The sequence below is a fragment of the Hemitrygon akajei genome, chromosome 5 (genome assembly GCF_048418815.1).
Source record: "Hemitrygon akajei chromosome 5, sHemAka1.3, whole genome shotgun sequence".
Taxonomy (NCBI): Eukaryota; Metazoa; Chordata; class Chondrichthyes; order Myliobatiformes; family Dasyatidae; genus Hemitrygon; species Hemitrygon akajei.
Window position 1 is genome coordinate 93574508 of NC_133128.1, and position 18715 is coordinate 93593222.

Sequence of the window (18715 nt, forward strand, 5' to 3'; positions counted from 1 at the left end):
CCGTCCACACTGATCTACCCGAGCAGCATTTTCAAAAATACCCACCCTGGAAAGCATTTCTGAAAAGCTCCAGTTTCGGGGGACGAAAATGCTGTTTTAGTGTGGATGGAGGGTAAAAACGAAGAGAAAAAGCTTTGGTTACGGATTGATCCGGCGTAGTGTGGATGTAGCCATAGTTGAATTGAAACTCATCTGTGACTGAGTAAGACAAAAGCCATGCTTTATCTAAAAAGTTTATTACAGCGTCTGTGACATTTAACATGGTAACAAAATATACTTTTGCTTTATACTTGCATCCTTAATGAGACATACAAAATTACTTCAAGCTAATTATCAGGAGATATACAACCAAGACTGGCTATGAATTCTCAGTACCCTCAGCTTTAAATTCAGCTGCTGGTAATGAGACCACTAGCAACCACCATGCGTTCAGGAATTGCTGGGAATGAGAATACATGGATGTCTGGCCTCAGTTAGTTAACACACAGAGGACAGAGGAGGGAAAGGGTTCTGTTTACTGACCACAAGCTTCTGATGTTGGTGAGAGATGTAACCCTTAATGTGTCCCTGTAAAATAGAATAAACATGTTAAAGCACAAATAGTACTCTAAATCATTCACCAGAAAGTGAATGAGTTGTAATGATATACAATGTCAGTTGCATGCAATTGTGGGGTCATTAGACACTACACCGTGCTTAGAGGGAGCAGTTTTTAAATAGCATCAGTTGCATGTGTTTACGTTCAAAAAGGAGTGATATTTTGTCACTGATAATTGGCAAGAAGTAAGCAGTTTTACAATTCAGAACTGTTTTGCTCACTGCGGTTTCAAGCATTCATGTATGGAGATGCCAGAGACTGCCAAAACAGAAAATGAAACAGTTTCACTACTTCAACAAATTGGGAACCATGAAAAATTTTAAGGTATTGACAATCATCTTGAAAAATCATGAAAACTGAAACTTGGAAGATGCAATCACTGAAAGCATTTCTGCACTAGGTGTCTGCACTGATTTTGTTCATTTATTATCAATCAAAAGAACACGACAGCACACGCTGGATGAATTCCTCCATTGATAACTATTAGGGACTAATCCAGTTTCATAGTACTGTGGTAGTGTTGGTAGTGCTCTGATTGGTTCTGTATTCCATTTAAATAAATAATTTGCTGCTCAGTTAAACGCTAGTATGTCTTTTTTACACCTTTTTAATTATTTCCATGAAATTTCTGCTCATTGGTGCAGCTGCTTAATTGGGCCAAAATGTAACAGTCCCGATATGTCCCAATTAACTAGAATCCACTGTATCACCTTTTATAACTTCAGAACCTCCCAAAGTCCATCAGACCCACTGAAATACTTATTGAAGTGTGGTGACTATTGTAATGTATGAAATGCACAGCAAGCTTCCTCAAACAGTGATGCATGTGACTTGATAACCTTAAATGCTGTTGGAGAGAATTATTGGTCAAGACCCTGGGCAGTGTTTCCAATAATTTTACCCAATGGTAATATTTAATCTCTTATGTCCATCTTAATTAACACCTAGACATAAGACACCCTTGAAACAGTACATCCCTTCAATACTGTACTGATCACTTCAGATTTTGAGTCAAAATATCAGGGAGTATTACCCAATGTGCCTTAACTAGCATTGATCAATGACATCATTAAGTTATAATATAGTTATAAAATTATAGCTATAATTCTTACCTCAATGACTCTTTACACAATTTACAAAACAGTCACACATTGCAAAATCTCATCTACCAACTCCTTCCTGTCTTTAAACATGTGTGTTGAAAATGCCATCATAAATACTGGTAATTGTTAAATTCAAAATCTCAAGTAGCATTTTCATCAGTGCCTGAAGCAGAACTGCAAAGTACTTAAAGTGACACAAAATATACTACACGTTATTCTTGGAGAGAGCATAACATGGATTCACCAAAGTACTACATGGATTCAAAAGTTCAATGACATGGACAGATTTTTGAACTATGATGTACTCCTGGAACTTGGAAAGTCAGGATGTGGTTTAACTGCTAATTTCAAGATATTAATTGGAATTGACAGAATAAATAGTTGGGTTCTCAAGAGTGAAGTTACAAACCACCAGAGGGCGATAGAAATTGGGAGCTCTATACTGTCAAACCCAGATGAAATTAGGTTAACAGTTAATTTTTAATGTGAGGTCATAGGATTTTCTAAACTAATTACAGTGCCTTTAGAGAGAATTCAGCTCCCACAATTATCTTCACATTTTACTGTCTCATTTTCTAAATTTAAAATATATTAAAGTAGGATGTTTGAGCTAATCTACAGCATGTCAAATCAAAAAGAAAAATTCCAAAACCTGCCAACAATATATTAAAAATTTAAAACAAAAATTGTGAGGCTGAAAAAGTGTTCATCCTCTTTGTAATTACTACACTAACTTTCCTCAGGTACAATATATAGTATTACCTTACCAACTCACCCAATTTGTTGATGCAGAACACTTGGAGGATCACCTGTTTTCATAAGAATAAATACCCCTCTCTCTGTAAGGTTCAATAGCATGGTAGATTTCAAACAGACCAAACCAATATGTAGACAAAAAAGCATTCAAGACAAGTCAGGGAAATTTGGGGAAGATACAAAATCATCTCAAAGGCACTGAACATAACTCACAGCTCAGTGTGGCCCATTGTGAAAAAGTAGAAAAAATACAATATCACGGCCACATTGCCACCCGTCGCCGAAGAATGGCACTGTGATGCCAACAGTCACTCTGAGTTAGCTGCAGAAGTCAGAGCCTGCAACTGGAGAAAAAAGTCATGGCTCATCAATCGCTACTTATGGAAGAGTGGCAAGGAATAACTCTGGCTAAAAAAAAAACACCCTTTGCTCATAAAGAGTTTGCAAAGCATCACTTAGAAGATACTGTAAAGTTGTGAAAGAAGGTCTTGTGGTTGGATAAGAAAAGTTGTACTTTTTGCTTCAACACTAAATGGCATGTGTGCCGCTAACACTGCACATCAGCCAGGTAACACCATCTCTACTGGTGGGGGTAGCATCATGCTTTGGGGATGCTTTCCAGCAGCAGGGACTGATAATCTTGTCAGGATGGGAGATCCTGGATTTAAACCTGCTGGCCTCCGCCAGAAAGCTTAAACTGGGGAAGTTTGTCTTTCAGCAGGACAACAACACAAATCACACTGCCAGTGGAGTAGCTTCAAATGAAGAAAATTGCTGTCAAGACCTCAAGAGGCTTGACCTTAGCATAATTGAACATTTCTGGTAAGACCTCAAGATTGTTGTCCACTGCTGCTCCCCAATTATTCTGGCATAGCTTAACCAGTTTTGCAAGGAGACTGAGCAAATTTTGCACCAACATGTTATACAAAGCTAATAAGGACTTATCCAAAAAGACTACTAGCAGTAATAGCTGCAAGAGGTGGTTCAACTAAGTACTAAGCAAAGGGGGAGTGAATACTTTTAAATTGCTGATGTTTCAGTTTTTGAATTTTTAGTTTTTCATGCTTTACAATTTTCCATTTTTGGGTTCTACTGTGAAAAAGGAGCATGTGATTCACACATCAAATTTCTCAGTTAAATTGATCAAAATCCCTGGTTGTAATATTCTTATGTGAATAGAGGGTCAGGGGCTGAATACTTTTAAAAGGCACTGTAGATGAGAAATTGTGTTGACAAATCACAAAGGAAGTGAAAAAGTATCAGGGACTTGTCCAGTACAAACTGAGATCACCTTAATGTGAATGACAGAGCTTTTTGAGCCAGACTACAGCTAGACTGTCCAGGAAATGGTCAGTATTGGACAAGTGGAGGGAGTATAAGTGAGAAGGCATTTTGGAAACAGATTATAACTTGTTTTAAGTTTGATATGTAGAAAGACAAATATGGGATAAAGCTAGGTAAACTGAACTCATTAATTGCTAACCTAGAGCAGCACACAAATGCAGCCTTCAACAAAAAGTGACAATATCAACCAAGTGTGATTCACCACCTATTGAGACACAGAAGCAAGAGCAGGCCACATAGCACTTGGACTCTACATTCAAAGCACCAACATTAAACAGGAACACCTCTCAATATCCAAAATTTATCTATCGAAGCTTCAAGCATACCCAATGACCAAATATAGTCACCCAAATTACACTCCCAACAACTAATAATCCTCCGTATAAAAAGCCATCCATCTTAAATGACTAACCCTGTCTTGAGACTATATCTCTAGTTCCATTTTCCAACTAGAAAAAACAACTTCAGAGAACCTACCTGTCAAAGTGGCTCGAAATTGTGTAGTTTTAATGAGATCACCACCCATTCTTCTAACTCCAGTTAGATGTTAAATTTACTTACTCTTCACAGTACAATCCCCCACATTCCAAGAATCAACTTTTGCTATACTCATTCCAAATTATGGCTTTTAATGTATAGAGACCAAAATTGCAGAAGGCTCCAAATATGGCCTCACTATACAGCAAGACTCCTTAACAGCAAGAGTATTCCAGTTCTCTTCCAATAAAGTCAGCAATGCCATTTGTCTTCCTCACTGCCTGCTATATCAGCATACTTACTTCTCACACCTAATGATCAGCAAGGTTTTACTCAATTCCCACCATTTAACGAGCACTTTTTGTTTCTTCTTTTAATCTGCCAACTTTTTACTTACTTGCTGGTTTGCAGACTTTGATCCTCCCTTTCGATCAAATTTTTATTTATTTACTTAAAGAGACAGTGCAGACAAGCCCATCTGACTCAATGAGCCGTGTCATCCAGCAACCAATCTAATTCCTCCAAGACTAATCACAGGACAATTTACAATGACCAATTAGCCTGCTAACCAGTACACCTTTGGAATGTGGGAAGAAACCAGAGCATCTGGAGGGAACCCATGTATTCACAGGGAGGATGTACAAACTCCTTACATACAAACACTAAAATTGAACTCCAGTGCTCTGAGCTGTAATAGAGTCATGCTAACAGCTATGCAATTGTTTATATTACTATTATTTTGGGATACAATTCACTGGTGTTTCTAATGGATCCTAAACCCTGGACATTCACATGAATTGGGATATCCCATCTACCTTAACAACTAACTGCCTTAATACATTAGAAGATACAGCCTTTGGGCATCGACAGTATCTAACAGAATAATACAACACAGAGGCTATTTAGCCCATAATAGCTTTCCCAGCTCTTTGAATAGGCTGCACAACCTCTGCTCAGTTAGGTTGCTAAACATTGGGAATAACCCTGACATCTTGTTTCCTTCCACCAGTTCAGAACTGGTGTTCAACCTTAATAGTGACCTAATACATACCATGTAGATGAGGTTTGCTAAAATACACTGGACTTCATCAATATCAACATCCTCCACTTGCATGAATTTAAGAGCAACCAGGAATGCATCAAGAGGCAGTTGATGTGTTCGAAGTAATAAATACCTGAAAAAAACAAGCTAAATTGCAGTTTAATCCCCAAACACACCTTGTGGCCTTAAATAATTACATACTGAATGCTGACAGTGAATACTACATGATATATTGTGTGCTCAGCACTTACACTTTCTTGAAAAGGTTTCTGTATGTGATTATCTTTAGTTTCTCAAGTATCAGAAAGATTCCACAGCGAATGAAGAAAGCTTCATGTTTTGACAAAGCTTCATTCAGGAGCAGAAGGTTCCCTTCACTAATTAAAAAACACAAGACAAGTTCAAAACATGGCCAATGCAGTCCAAAATTGAATATGTTAGTTTTTTTCAACCCATCCACCTGTTCATCCCTGACCTTGTGCCTCCCCATCTCCAACCCTTCCCCATCACTTATTCTTCTACACATCCACAACCTTTAACAAGACTGATCAAACCATTTTTCTTCAGTATCTTTCCTCCACTAGATGAATGCTTTGGGCTGCACTTGTTTAGTTCTACTCCTATGCATTCAGCTGTATTTCAGAAGTTCCTGCAATGGGTTCACCTCAGCTCTCTCTGATATGATTTAAAAGCTCATTGTGTTCTACATGTACCCTGATCTATTTTTCCAGAACCCTCTGCTGTCTTCAATTTGCCATGCTACTTATCCAACAGCACTGGAGGACCTGAAATTTATTCCAAATATTGGGAATATTAAATCAGTACCAGTCACAAGTTTGTTTCCCTACCTGCCAATCTCACAGCTCTTCTCCTGTAATTCACTGTGTTTCAGGACAGAAGGGCATCAAAATAGGATCTAATTAAGATCCTAGCCAGAGAAGTGCTAGTAAGTTTTAATTAAAGATTTTAATCAAAGGGAGCCAGTAGGTTAAGAGGCAATTATCTTGAGATGTGGTTTTGAAAAGGAGGGCTGGCACCTGAAAAATGGTGGTCAGTAAAAATGTTGCCTGGTTTTGGGGTCAGGCGGATGGATGCCTGTACATTAAGCATCACTGGTGGTGGGATTATTATAGACAGTGCTGAGACCATCAGATCGGGAAACATCTACAAAAGGCAATAAACATTTGACGTTTCAGACCCTAACCGTTCATCAGCACTGGAATAGCAAAGAAACCAGGAACTGAAAGGTCTTGGCCTGAAACGGCAACTATTTATCATGTACCTCCAAGTACCCCAAAACCTCATCCTTAACAATCGATATTAGGCTAACTAGCCTATAATTTCCTTTCTTCAAGTCAAGTCAATTCAAATTTATTGTCATTTAACTTTGTACATGTAGACAACATACATAACCATATAATCTATATAGAAACGAGACAATATTTCTCCAATGCAGGGTGAAAAGGACTGTGATATACATAACACACGATAACTTACAAAGGAAAGGATAAAATCTACAGATGAATCACAGATAAAAAACAAACGAAAGTGCATTAATGTTAAATATTAAAGCTACAGAACAGATTAACCAGTGACACTTCAACTATGCTGCGACAGGGAGTTCAGAAGCTTAATGCCTGAGGGAAGAAACTGTTTCTCATCCTGACTGCTCCTGCTTTTATGCATTGTACTCCCCTGTCTGATGGTAGAAAGTCAGAGAGAATGGTGGATGGATAGGTGAGATCCTTAGTAATACTAAGAGTCCTTTGTACGCAGTGCTCCTGATAAATGACCTCTCCGCTGTTCTCACAGTCCTTTGTAAGGACTTCCGGTCCAGTGCTCGACTACTCCCATTCCAGATGGAGATGCAATTGTCAGGATGCTCTCAGTGGTGCTCCTGTAAAATATAATTAAGATGGTGGGGGCTGTGAGGGGACAGCCTTGCTTGCCTCAGTCTCTTTAGGAAGTGGATGCGCTGCTGTGCCTTCTTGTTCAGGGAGGTGATAAAGGACTAGGTGAGGTCATCTGTGATGTGAACTCACATGAACTCGGTGCACTTAACTGTCTGCGGAGGAGCTATGTATTCGCAGAGTGGGATGGTTTGTCTGCACCTTCCTGAAGTCCACAATGATTTCCTTTGTCTCCTCCATGTTCAGACTTAGGTTGTTCTCACACCAATTCACCAGCCGCTCCACTTCCTCTCTGTGCTCCATCTCATCATCGTTGTTGATGAGGCCAAACTGTGTGTCATCCACATACCCGATGAATCCTGTGGCACAGCCATTTTCCAGGTGGGACAGGATAGAGTGGAGGGCAGAGACTATTGTATCATCCGAGGATCGATTTGAGTGATAAGCCGGAGAAAGGCCTTAGTGTGCTCCAGGACCAGCTGCTCAAAGCATTTCATGTCCAGGACATTTTCATGTCACTAAATCCTACATAGTCATTTATGTAGGATTCCATTGTCTTCTTTGTTACTGGAATGATTGATCGTCTTGAAATCCGAGGGGACAATGAATTGTTCCAGAGAGATGTTGACTATATCCATCAACACCACTGTTTGCTGGGCTATGCAGTTCTCATGAACCTGACCTGCTATATCATTGAGTCCTGCAGCTTTGCATGGGTTGACACTTGCCAGGGTTTTCCTCAGCTCAGCTTCAGCCAGATGAAATGTCGGTCCCCCAGAGGGAGGAGCACCTTCCTCGTTAGCACTTTGTTCTGGACATCAAACTGAGAGTAGAAGGCATTCAGCCTTTCAAGGAGTGAAGTATCCTGTTCACTGACATGCAGGGTAGACTTGTAGTCTATAATCCCCTGAATTCACTGCTACATACACCTTATGTCTCTGGTATTGCAGAAGGGGCAGTATATTCTCTGAGAATGCACCCGTTTCACTGTCCTGATGGAGTAGGAAAGCATGGTTCTTGTTTGCCTGAGAGCTGTCACATTCCCTAATCCAAAGGCAGCATCACGATCCCTCAGACTGGCACGGACCTCTGCAGTAAGCCATGGCTTCTGATTTACCCTCACCCGGATGTGTTTCATATGGTCACATTCTCAGTATACTGCTCCATGTAGCTGGTCACAGCATCCAGATATTCCTCACTGTCAACTTGGTTGCCAGAGGTAGCAGCCTCCCCGAACATTCTCCAGTTTGTATGATCAAAGCAGTCCTGCAGTGCAGAGATTGCCCCTCAGGCCAGGCTTTCACCACCATTAGAACTGGTTTGTATACTGGAATTAACAATACAGATGAGTGACCTATGAGACCAACGTGGGGTCAAGAGACTGGTTTATAGTCACCTGGTAGCTGGTGGAACTTGGGCAGGACTGTATTAGAGTTTGCATGGTTAAAATAACCTGCAAGAATGAAGATACCATTGGAGTGTTTGAAAGTCACTGATGGTGTTGTACAGCTCAAGCAGCAGGTTACCAGCATTTGCAGAAGGTGGGGCGGGGGGGGGGGGGTGGGATATATACACAGCTACCAACATAACTGTAGTGAACTCTCTTGCTATATAAAATGGTCTGCACTACAAATATGAACTCTCTCTCTTTTAATCTTTTTATTAGTATTAAAAATATTATGAACAAAATACAATTAAAATATTAATAATGGATTACAAACATATAAACTCCCATTACACATGAAGGAATACATAAACAATGAATACAGTATAAGTAAGCTTTCCCAAAACATAAACCATATAGTGTATATATATGAACAAGGTAAGTCTAGATATTCCATAATATATAATATAAAAAAAGAGAAAAAAATATATATAAATCTATATATGAAAGTTAACTAATCTACTAATCTAATATCTAAGAAAAAAAACAAAAAAGGAAGAAAAAACTAAAAAAAAAACTAAAAAAAAGAAGAAAAAAAAAGGGCTGTTCATAATATCTCACAAGCATACATAAACATCAATGTCGTCAACTCCGATCCTCTCAACATACATACGATTAAAGCTGAAAAAACCAATAAGCCTGGCCCAGGGCCATTACATCATATGAAAATATTGAATAAATGGTCTCCATATCTTTTCAAATTTAATAGAAGTATCAAATACAGCACTTCTAATTTTTTCTAAATTTAGACATAACATAGTTTGAGAAAGCCAATGAAATACCGTGGGAGGATTAATTTCCTTCCAATTCAACAAAATAGATCTTCTAGCCATCAAAGTGAGAAAAGCAATCATTCGACAGGCGGAAGGAGATAAGTGAAGTGAGCCCATCATCGGTAAACCAAAAATTGCGGTAATAGGATGGGGTTGTAAATCAATGTTCAGTACCGCCAAAATAATATCAAAAATATCTTTCCAATATTTTTCCAAAATCGGACATGACCAAAACATATGAGTTAAAGACGCAATTTCTGATTGACATCTATCACAAATAGGGTTTATATGAGAATAAAAATGAGCTAATTTATCCTTGGACATATGGGCCCTATGCACAACCTTAAATTGTATTAATGAATGTTTGGCACATATAGATGATGTATTAACTAATTGAAGAATTCTATCCCAATTCTCAATAGGAATAATAAGATTAAGCTCTCTTTCCCAATCATTTTTGGTCTTATCAAAGGGCACTGAACGTATCTTCATAATTATATTATAAAGTTTTGATATAAGCCCTTTTTGAAAAGGGTTTAATTCAAACAAACTCTCCAAAATATCTGAAGACACAAAATTTGGGAATGAAGGAAGTACCGTACTTAAAAAATGCCTAACCTGTAAGTATCTAAAAAAATGAAATCTAGGCAAATTATATTTATTTGCTAATTGCTCAAAAGACATAAAACAATTGTCCAAAAATAAGTCAGAAAATCTTAATAATCCCTTAGTTTTCCAAGTCAAAAAAGCTTGATCTATAATTGAGGGGTGGAAAAAACAATTAGATACAATAGGACTATTTAACACGAATTGAGTCAACCCGAAAAATTTCCGAAATTGAAACCATATACATAAGGTATATTTAATTATCGGGTTGTCGATTCGATTCGGCAATTTAGAAAGAGCAAAAGGGAGAGATGTCCCTAAAATAGAACCCAGAGCATAAGCAGATACCGATTTAGTTTCCAAACTCACCCAATGAACAAATATGAACTCAATCATCAGTGATCAGTGGAATGCCACTGCTAAAGCTTCCATACACCAGTTCTTATTCATGTAAATACAGATACCACCACCACGGGTCTTGCCTGAGATTGCTGAATTCCTGCCTCCCCAAAAGGTGCTGAAACCCTCCAGCAGGATGACTGACTGCACCTGGTACAGAGTGCTGAAGCCAAGTTTCTCTGAGAATGAATGCACAAATGTTTTTCTTTCGCTGGTTCAGTCTCAGATAGTCCAGCTTATTTTGAAGTGAATGTACGTATGCCAGTAAGAACGAGGGGAAGGCTGGTTTGAAGGGCTTCAATCTATAGGATGTGGCTCCCTTCTTGAATAATGGAGCAACATTTCTGATCCTCCATAACCATGCCAGACTCTAGTGATCCTTGAAATGACAATGGATATAGATGGCAGATGAACTAAATGAGCATTTTGCATCAGTCTACACTGCGAAGGACACTAGCAGTGTGCCAAGTGTTGAAGGGTGTGAGGGAAGAGAAGACAGTGCAGTTACTATTTCAAGGGAGAAGGTGCTCAAAAAGCCGAAAGACCAAGGTACATAAGTCGCTGGGGCCAGATGAACTGCACCCTAAGGTTCTGAAAGAGGTAGCAGTAGAGATTGTGGCGGCATTAGTAATGATCTTTCACAAATCAATCCATTCTGGCATGGTTCCGGAGGACTGGAAAATTGCACATCACTCCACTCATTAAGAAAGGAGGGAGGCAGTAGAAAGGAAATTACAGACCAGTTACATACACAAAATGCTGGAGGAACTCAGGTCAGGCAGCATCTATGGAAAAAAGTACAGACAACATTTTTGGCCGAAATCCTTCAGCAGGAAATCTTAGTCAGATTCTGAGAATGGGCAAAGAAGTGGCAGAGAGAATACAATGTAGGGAACTGTATGATCATGCACTTTGATAGAAGGAATAAAGGTGCAGACAATTTTCTGAAAGGGGTGCAAAATCAGAAATCAGAAGTGCAATGGGACTTGCAAGTCCTTGTGCAGGGTTTCCTAAAGGTTAACTTGCAAGATGAATTGGTAGTAAGGAAGGCAAATGCAATGTTAGCATTCAGACTATGAAGGTTCTCAGTCATCCAGGTCATTGTTTATCAAGCAGCATTAAATCAAGGCAACTGGACTTGCTGTGTTGTTTAGAAGATGTTTTGCCAGTTATCCAAGAGGTTCTTCAGTTCTGATTCATGGTGGGTAGTTTTCCGGCTTATAAACTCAGGGAGTTGTTTAAAGGTATAGCAATCACATGAGGGTCATTAAGAGTCATAAAGGTTATGAGAGGGTCATTAGTCTTATCTCTGCATGAACAGAGGTATGAACTGTTGTAGAGATGCGGGGGTAGAGATGCTAGGACTGCATTGTAAGTAGCTGATAGGTGGTGTCATACCCCACCCTCTGTTCAGGGATGTGTTTGCCAGTTTGACAAAGATGGCTTCTTTAACTCCTCTTTCAAACCACCTGTCCAAAATGTGTACATTGTTATCATCAAAGGAGAGTCCCTTGTCCTTTGGGTGTAGATATGCAGCTGACCCTTGACCTGAGGTGTTAGCCCTCTTATATTGGGCCATCCGTTTGTGAAGTGGCTGTTTTGTCTCGACAATATACAGATCTGTGCAGTTCTCATTGCACTGGATAGCATATACAATATTGCCCTGTTTGGTGTTTTTTAAAAATCCTTCTGAGTTTCTCTGAAATTCCACTTCCCAAAAGGATGGTCCAACACAGTGTGGACCTGGAGAGGATGCTTCCTACAGTGTGGTCTCTAGGACAAGAGGGCAGAGCCTCAGGAAAGGAGCACGTCCTTTTAAAACAGAGATAATAAGGGATTTCTTTATGCAGAGGGCAGTAAATATGTGGAATTTGTTGCCACAGGCAACTGTGGTGGCCAGGTCATTGGGTGTATATAAGAACCTAAGAAATAGGAACAGGAGTCAGCCACCTGGCCCGATGAGCCTGCTCCACCATTCAATAAGATCATGGCTGTCTGACCATGGACTCATCTCCATGTTTGATTCGTTTTTGACTAGTCAGACGTGAAAGGTTATGGGGAGAAGGAAGAAGAATGGGGTTGAGAGGGAAATGGATTAGCCATGATCAAATACCAGAGTAGATTCAATGCACCGAAAAGCCTAATTCTGCTCCTATGTCTTATGCTATTCCAACTGCCTCATCTTCTGCCTTATCTGTGGAATTTATTACCACAGACAACTGTGGAGGCCAAGTCATGGGGTATATTCAAAGCGGATGTTGATTGGTTCTTTGATTAGTAAGGCCATCAAATATTACAGGGAGAAGGCAGGAGAACGGGGTTGAGATGGATCAGCCATGATGGAATGACAGAGCAGACTCGATGGGCTGAATGACCCAATTCTGCTCCAATGTGATATGGTCTCTGTCTGAAGTGTGTTGATGAAAACCACCAGGTTGCCCAGGGACAGGATCTCAAGTTCCACCACGAGGCCCATTCCTTGTCTTTGTTCTACATCTGGCATGCAGGAGAGATGCAGTTGCCAGGTCTCAGAATGACTGGAACTTCAAGACCAGAAAAAAAAGCAGTAGAAAAAGTGCGGTGGATGATGAACATGGGCTGAATCAACACAACACAGCTGGAGGACTGGGGCAGATGGGAAGTTCTACAACAAAGGAAGGCTGCAATAACCCAGCCTACAGTTCAGATTTCCTGTCAGGAAACACTTCTTCACATAGAGGCAAGTGGAAATTTGGAACTTTTCCAACCCTCCACTCTCCTACATTGTAGCAGAAGTCTGAACTTTACTGAAAATTTCAAAACTGAGAACGATGTAGTTTTGGGTATGAAGTGGAATTGAAATTTTAAGCTACAATGGATTCTGGTTAATTGGGCCATCAGTTAATCGAGGCAGTTGCTTATTAGGACAACTCAAAGAACAAATGCTAATCGACAAAATAGCCAATCCCCTTCATTTATTGGGGACAGGAGACAGTTGCCAAACAGTTTCTAACTAGTGTCAATCATGTGAACTTGCATGTCCATTAAACACACCATGCTTAGAGTGAACAGTTTATAATTACCTTATATATTATGTTTTACTTTTTTTCTCTGTGCGAGATTATGTATTGCATTGAATTGCTACTGCTAAGTTAACAAATTTCACGTCACATACCAGTGATAATAAACTTGATTCTGATTCAGTTGCCTGTTTGTGTTTTAAAGAAGTGATTTTTGTGACTGAATTTTAGGAAGAAATAAGCATAAGACAATTTAGAACTGTTTTGCTCACTATGACTTCAAGCATTCAGGCTGGGCGATGCCAGAAATAGCCGGGATAAAAAATGAAATCATCTCACTATTTCAACAAGTTAGGTATTATAACAAATTTGAAGGTATTAACAATTAGCTTGAATGTTACAACAAAAATGAAGATTTGGAGGAAGCATTGGATGAAGGCAGTCCACTATCTGCACTAGGTGTCCAGGCTGATTTTTTTGACTTACAGTCAATCAAAGAAACACGGCAGTGCACAATGGATGAAGTCCTCTGTCCATCACTATTATGAACTAATACATATTTTTATAGTACTGTAGTAGCATTGATAGTGCTCTTGTTTATTGTATTTTATTCACATACAGAATTTGTCACTCAGTTAAATGGTAGCTTGTCTTTTTTGTACCTTTAAACTTTTTTTTCATAAAACTTGAGCTAATTCAGGCAGCTGTTTAATTGGGCCAGAATGTACTGGTCCCAATGAATCCCAATTAACTGGAAAGCACTGTACTTAAATGGATTTAAAACATCCCAACAATGGCACAGACTCAAGTAGATGAAAGGCCAGCTCCTGAACCTGTGTTTCTAAATTGGAAGAAATGGTTGGGTTACTCAACTTGCAAAACAAAAAACTGTATTTCAGTTTAATCTACCCTGTCACTGTCCTTACACTTTGTTTGTCTAGGCATAGTACACTTTCTCTGTCACTGAAACACTATATTTAGCATTCTGGAATTCTTTTTACTACTTCAGTATACTTCTATGTGGGTAGGATCTGTCTGGATGGCATGCAAACTTATTTCCAGTACACATGACAATAAATAAAACCAAACTATTGTTGCTGACACTTCACTAAACAAGGGACCATCCTCCGAGCACACGATCAGTTACCATTAATTTCAAAGGCTGCTAACTTATAACTTCTTTCACAACTCACAAGAATTAATATGCAACTTGAAAGATTGTATCTCATTAAAATTCATACCCAACTGCCTTGGTGACATCTGAAAACTGCAGGAGATCATATTTTCGCAGTAGCAGTACTGTTGGCATGTGGCCCTGCAAAACAAAGGTATCATATTAAGGGAAAAGCAATCAGGTGCTAAGATTACAGAGCAGGCACGGGCCTGGAGATTGTAGGGCTGAAGATTACAGGGCAGGCACAGGCCTGAAGATTACAGGGCAGGCATGGGCCTTAAGATTGTAGGGCTGAAGATTACAGGGCAGGCATGGGCCTTAAGATTGTAGGGCTGAAGATTACAGGGCAGGCATGGGCCTTAAGATTGTAGGGCTGAAGATTACAGGGCAGGCACAGGCCTGAAGATTACAGGGCAGGCACGGGCCTTAAGATTGTAGGGCTGAAGATTACAGGGCAGGCACGGGCCTGAAGATTACAGGGCAGGCATGGGCCTTAAGATTGTAGGGCTGAAGATTACAGGGCAGGCATGGGCCTTAAGATTGTAGGGCTGAAGATTACAGGGCAGGCACGGGTCTTAAGATTGTAGGGCTGAAGATTACAGGGCAGGCATGGGCCTGAAGATTACAGGGCAGGCACGGGCCTGAAGATTGTAGGGCTGAAGATTACAGGGCAGGCACAGGCCTGAAGATTACAGGGCAGGCACGGGCCTTAAGATTGTAGGGCTGAAGATTACAGGGCAGGCATGGGCCTGAAGATTGTAGGGTTGCAGTTACAGCAATGCTGTTGCAGGGACCCATGTGAGATGTGCAAGTAACAATTGACAAGGTTCCTGCAGGGAAAGGCCTGTTTTTCAAACTGAAATGTGCAGTAGCAGAAAGACCTAGAGGGCTTCAAATCCAACAAAATAGGGTGCCATGGTACATAGAGGTTAATATGATGCCATTACAGCTTGGGGAGTCGCAGTTCAGAGTTCAATTCCAGTGCCGTCTGTAAGGACTTCGGAAGTTCTCCCTGTGACCACATGGATTTCCTCCCACAGTCCAAAGATGTACCTGATTGATCATTGTAAATTGTTCTGTGGGTTAAGTAGGTGGGTTGTTGGTGGCATGGCTTGTTAGGCCTGATAATTTTCTAAGATTTGCACTTATTCTCCTGTGCTCCAAAGAGTAAAGCTCCAGCCTGGCCAAACTCTCCCTAACTCGGAAACTATGGGCTTAAAAAAAAGGCTGAAAGAAACTGAAGCCAAATAAATTTCAATATGCCAGGGAATTAAGAATTTATTTTAAGAGTATGTAAATAAGTAATCTAACCAGAACAGTATAGCACAGGAATACACCCTTTGGCCTGCAAAGTCTGTGCCTAAATGATCCAACTGAAACTAATCCCTTCTGCCTGTATCATCTATAACCTTCCATTCTATGTATTTTCATGTATCTAACAGCCTCTTAAACACTACTATTTCTACTTTTACCAGAACCCCTGGTAGCCTGTTGTCATGAGCAATAGTATTTTAAGCATATTCATTACATACATTTAGTTCAGTACATATACTAGTGTCACTCTATTTTGCGTGGCTTATCTTACATGTGGAAGTTGTATATAGTTTATGTCAACTTAATATCATGTTAACTTGTGTTTGTTTTCATCTCAGGTTGAACTGTAGCTGCAAAAAGCTAATTTTCTTAGCAATTATATCCTGTGCATGTATGCTCATAACAATTTAGCCCTAGCCTAATCACAGGATAATTTATAACCTACCAACCATACGTCTTTGGACTGTGGCAGGAAACCCACACATTCACAGGGAGAACAAACAAATGGCGCCAGAACTGAACTCTGAGCTCAGAAATCTAAGGACAGCCTACTCTCTAATCTGCATTTAATTCTGAGCACGTAGGGGGAGATATCCTTTTTGGATGAGCAGGAGGAGGGGGGGGAGGTTGCTGTAGCCAACAATGCAGCAGTTTTCAAGGATTCTATTGAGGGGAGTAGATAACCATGTTTATGGTTGCTGAGATGGTTTCAAATGATATGTTGCCTCCCTAGTTCCAAATTCAAGGATATTGCTCCATATTGGCCCATCCTGGTTACCAACAGTGGGATAACTCCATTATTCTTTTCTGAGTAGTACCATGGGTATTTTTATATTTACTGAGAAGATTGATTAAGCCTTGAATCCCAAACAATGACAACTCAGTACTGTCTAGTGTGCTCGTCTCTGAGATATCACAAACTCAATATGCCAATTATCGCAGCATTCACTAACAATGCTTTCACAACTGTTCTTGCCTTCAAGATGTATTAGCCTAAGTACCAGCTTTATTGTAGCACTTCACAAGGCTTACTTACAAGAAGCATCTTCACAGGTAGCAAGTAAATCAAGATCATCCGCTTATTTTTCTGGGTGGTCTTGTGACAATGCCGAAAAGCAAATGAGAGATATTCTTCGGCTGTGAAGACAACAGAAGATGTTTTCATTTAAAAAGCATTATCACTCTATAGAATTAGAAATACATAACAGTCTCGGATTAAACTCACTGTAAATTCTACGTATTCCCGTTTTATGTATTTTACACAGTGAATGGAAGATTACATATAGACTGGATTAATAAAATTTTATCTTTGAACTGAGTAATCCAATGTATCTAAAATACCAGAAATGAGTGGTTTCCTCACCTTGCTTAAAATCACTGTCGAACATGGCTTTCCTCCCAACATAGTACTTGTACGTCACCCTCTGTGCCATACTGTACTCATCCTTCAAGTTGGAACTATCAATTGCTCGGATTAAAGGCTTGCACAAATGGAGTTTATTGATCTACAAAATAAAAATGGTTGGAATATTGAATTCCACCAAATATGAATCTCACGCAATGTACTTCCAGTTTTACCCTTTGTGAAAAATGCTTATTGCTAGGAAGTCCAGCATCTGAGGCCAAATACTGAAACATGGCTTCAACTTGCTATGCCACTTACGTAGTGACAACTGACTGAACAGATAACTGACTCAACAGTGCCATGTCCACTCGCCAGCTTGCAGAATGCCTAACTGGGTGAACTAGGCAGAGAGCATTGTGCGAAGTTTATGTGTATGTTCAATGACGCCTCATTTCCCACAGAGAATCAGTCTTGGTGTCAACTCCTCCAAGTGAATGAAAAAAGGTTAGAGTTCAAAGGAGAGGGTGTTCCCCACCCTCCACCCTTCCCACTTTTCTTAAGATGGCAGATCCAGGATTTCTACTTCAAGCATCTAAGCAGGGGAGCCTGCTGCAGGATGAGAATCTCCCCTCACCCCTCAAGGAAGATTCTGCTGCCTGAGCTTCACTCTAGCCTGCTTTCATCTCTGATCTCCTTCATGATCCCTCTCACAAGGGAGGCACAACTGCAGCATGCTTCTGCTTGCTATTCCCCTGGACTTCCAGGTGCTGGGCAGATTTGACAGACAAGATCCTGTTGTGGAGCAAGATCTTGGCAGTTCCAGGCAGACTTTACCCATTCTCATGTCCCACCTGACCTTCTTCAACACTTCGCTAAAATTCAGTTCACTGAGGAAGTGTTGTTACAGAGCTAGAAAGACAAACATGCTTTCTCACCTTAAAGTATATCTTGAACAGCTGATTGATGAGAAATAGCATTCCCCATTTCTTAGAGTCATCGATTCCAGCACGGCTGTTTTCAAAAATAACTTGGTAAAATCATTTCAGTCACATAAAAAGCAATCAGGGAAGTCAGACAATAACCTCCACCTGCTTTGAATTATTCTTTGTTGCATAATCTTACACTTCACAGCACATACAGTTTGTACCTATCTCAGCACACCTTAAACAAGCAGCTGTCCTTTCTGCGGACTTTACACACACTTATCCTCCACACTGATAGCTGATATTTGATGGTAATCACCTCATTCTACTTTGATAAACATTTTAGAAGTCTTCATGTTCCACTGAACAACTCATCCTACACTTACAAAAGCTGGATGAACTCAGCAGGTTGGGCACCATCCTACACTGGTGCTTGAAACTTCACGCTTCACACTCTGATGCTGGAGGACAGAAAACCTAGCAGTGCGTGATATGAAAATATAACCAT

At 40.0% G+C, this 18715-nt stretch overlaps 1 protein-coding gene across 2 annotated transcripts in view; it reads right to left on the minus strand.

Moving 5' to 3' along the window:
- Positions 1-220: 220 nt before the first annotated feature.
- Positions 221-18715, minus strand: part of pcid2 (PCI domain containing 2) — a 51338-nt gene continuing 32843 nt past the window's right edge. For both annotated transcript variants that reach the window (XM_073046076.1, XM_073046077.1), the window contains exons 9-15: positions 18220-18295; positions 17303-17444; positions 16976-17076; positions 14693-14766; positions 5572-5697; positions 5330-5453; positions 221-567 (exon numbers count right to left, since the gene is read on the minus strand). In XM_073046076.1, the coding sequence (XP_072902177.1) occupies positions 478-567; positions 5330-5453; positions 5572-5697; positions 14693-14766; positions 16976-17076; positions 17303-17444; positions 18220-18295 (733 nt within the window). In that variant the 3' untranslated portion in view covers positions 221-477. The remainder of the gene's footprint in view (positions 568-5329; positions 5454-5571; positions 5698-14692; positions 14767-16975; positions 17077-17302; positions 17445-18219; positions 18296-18715) is intronic.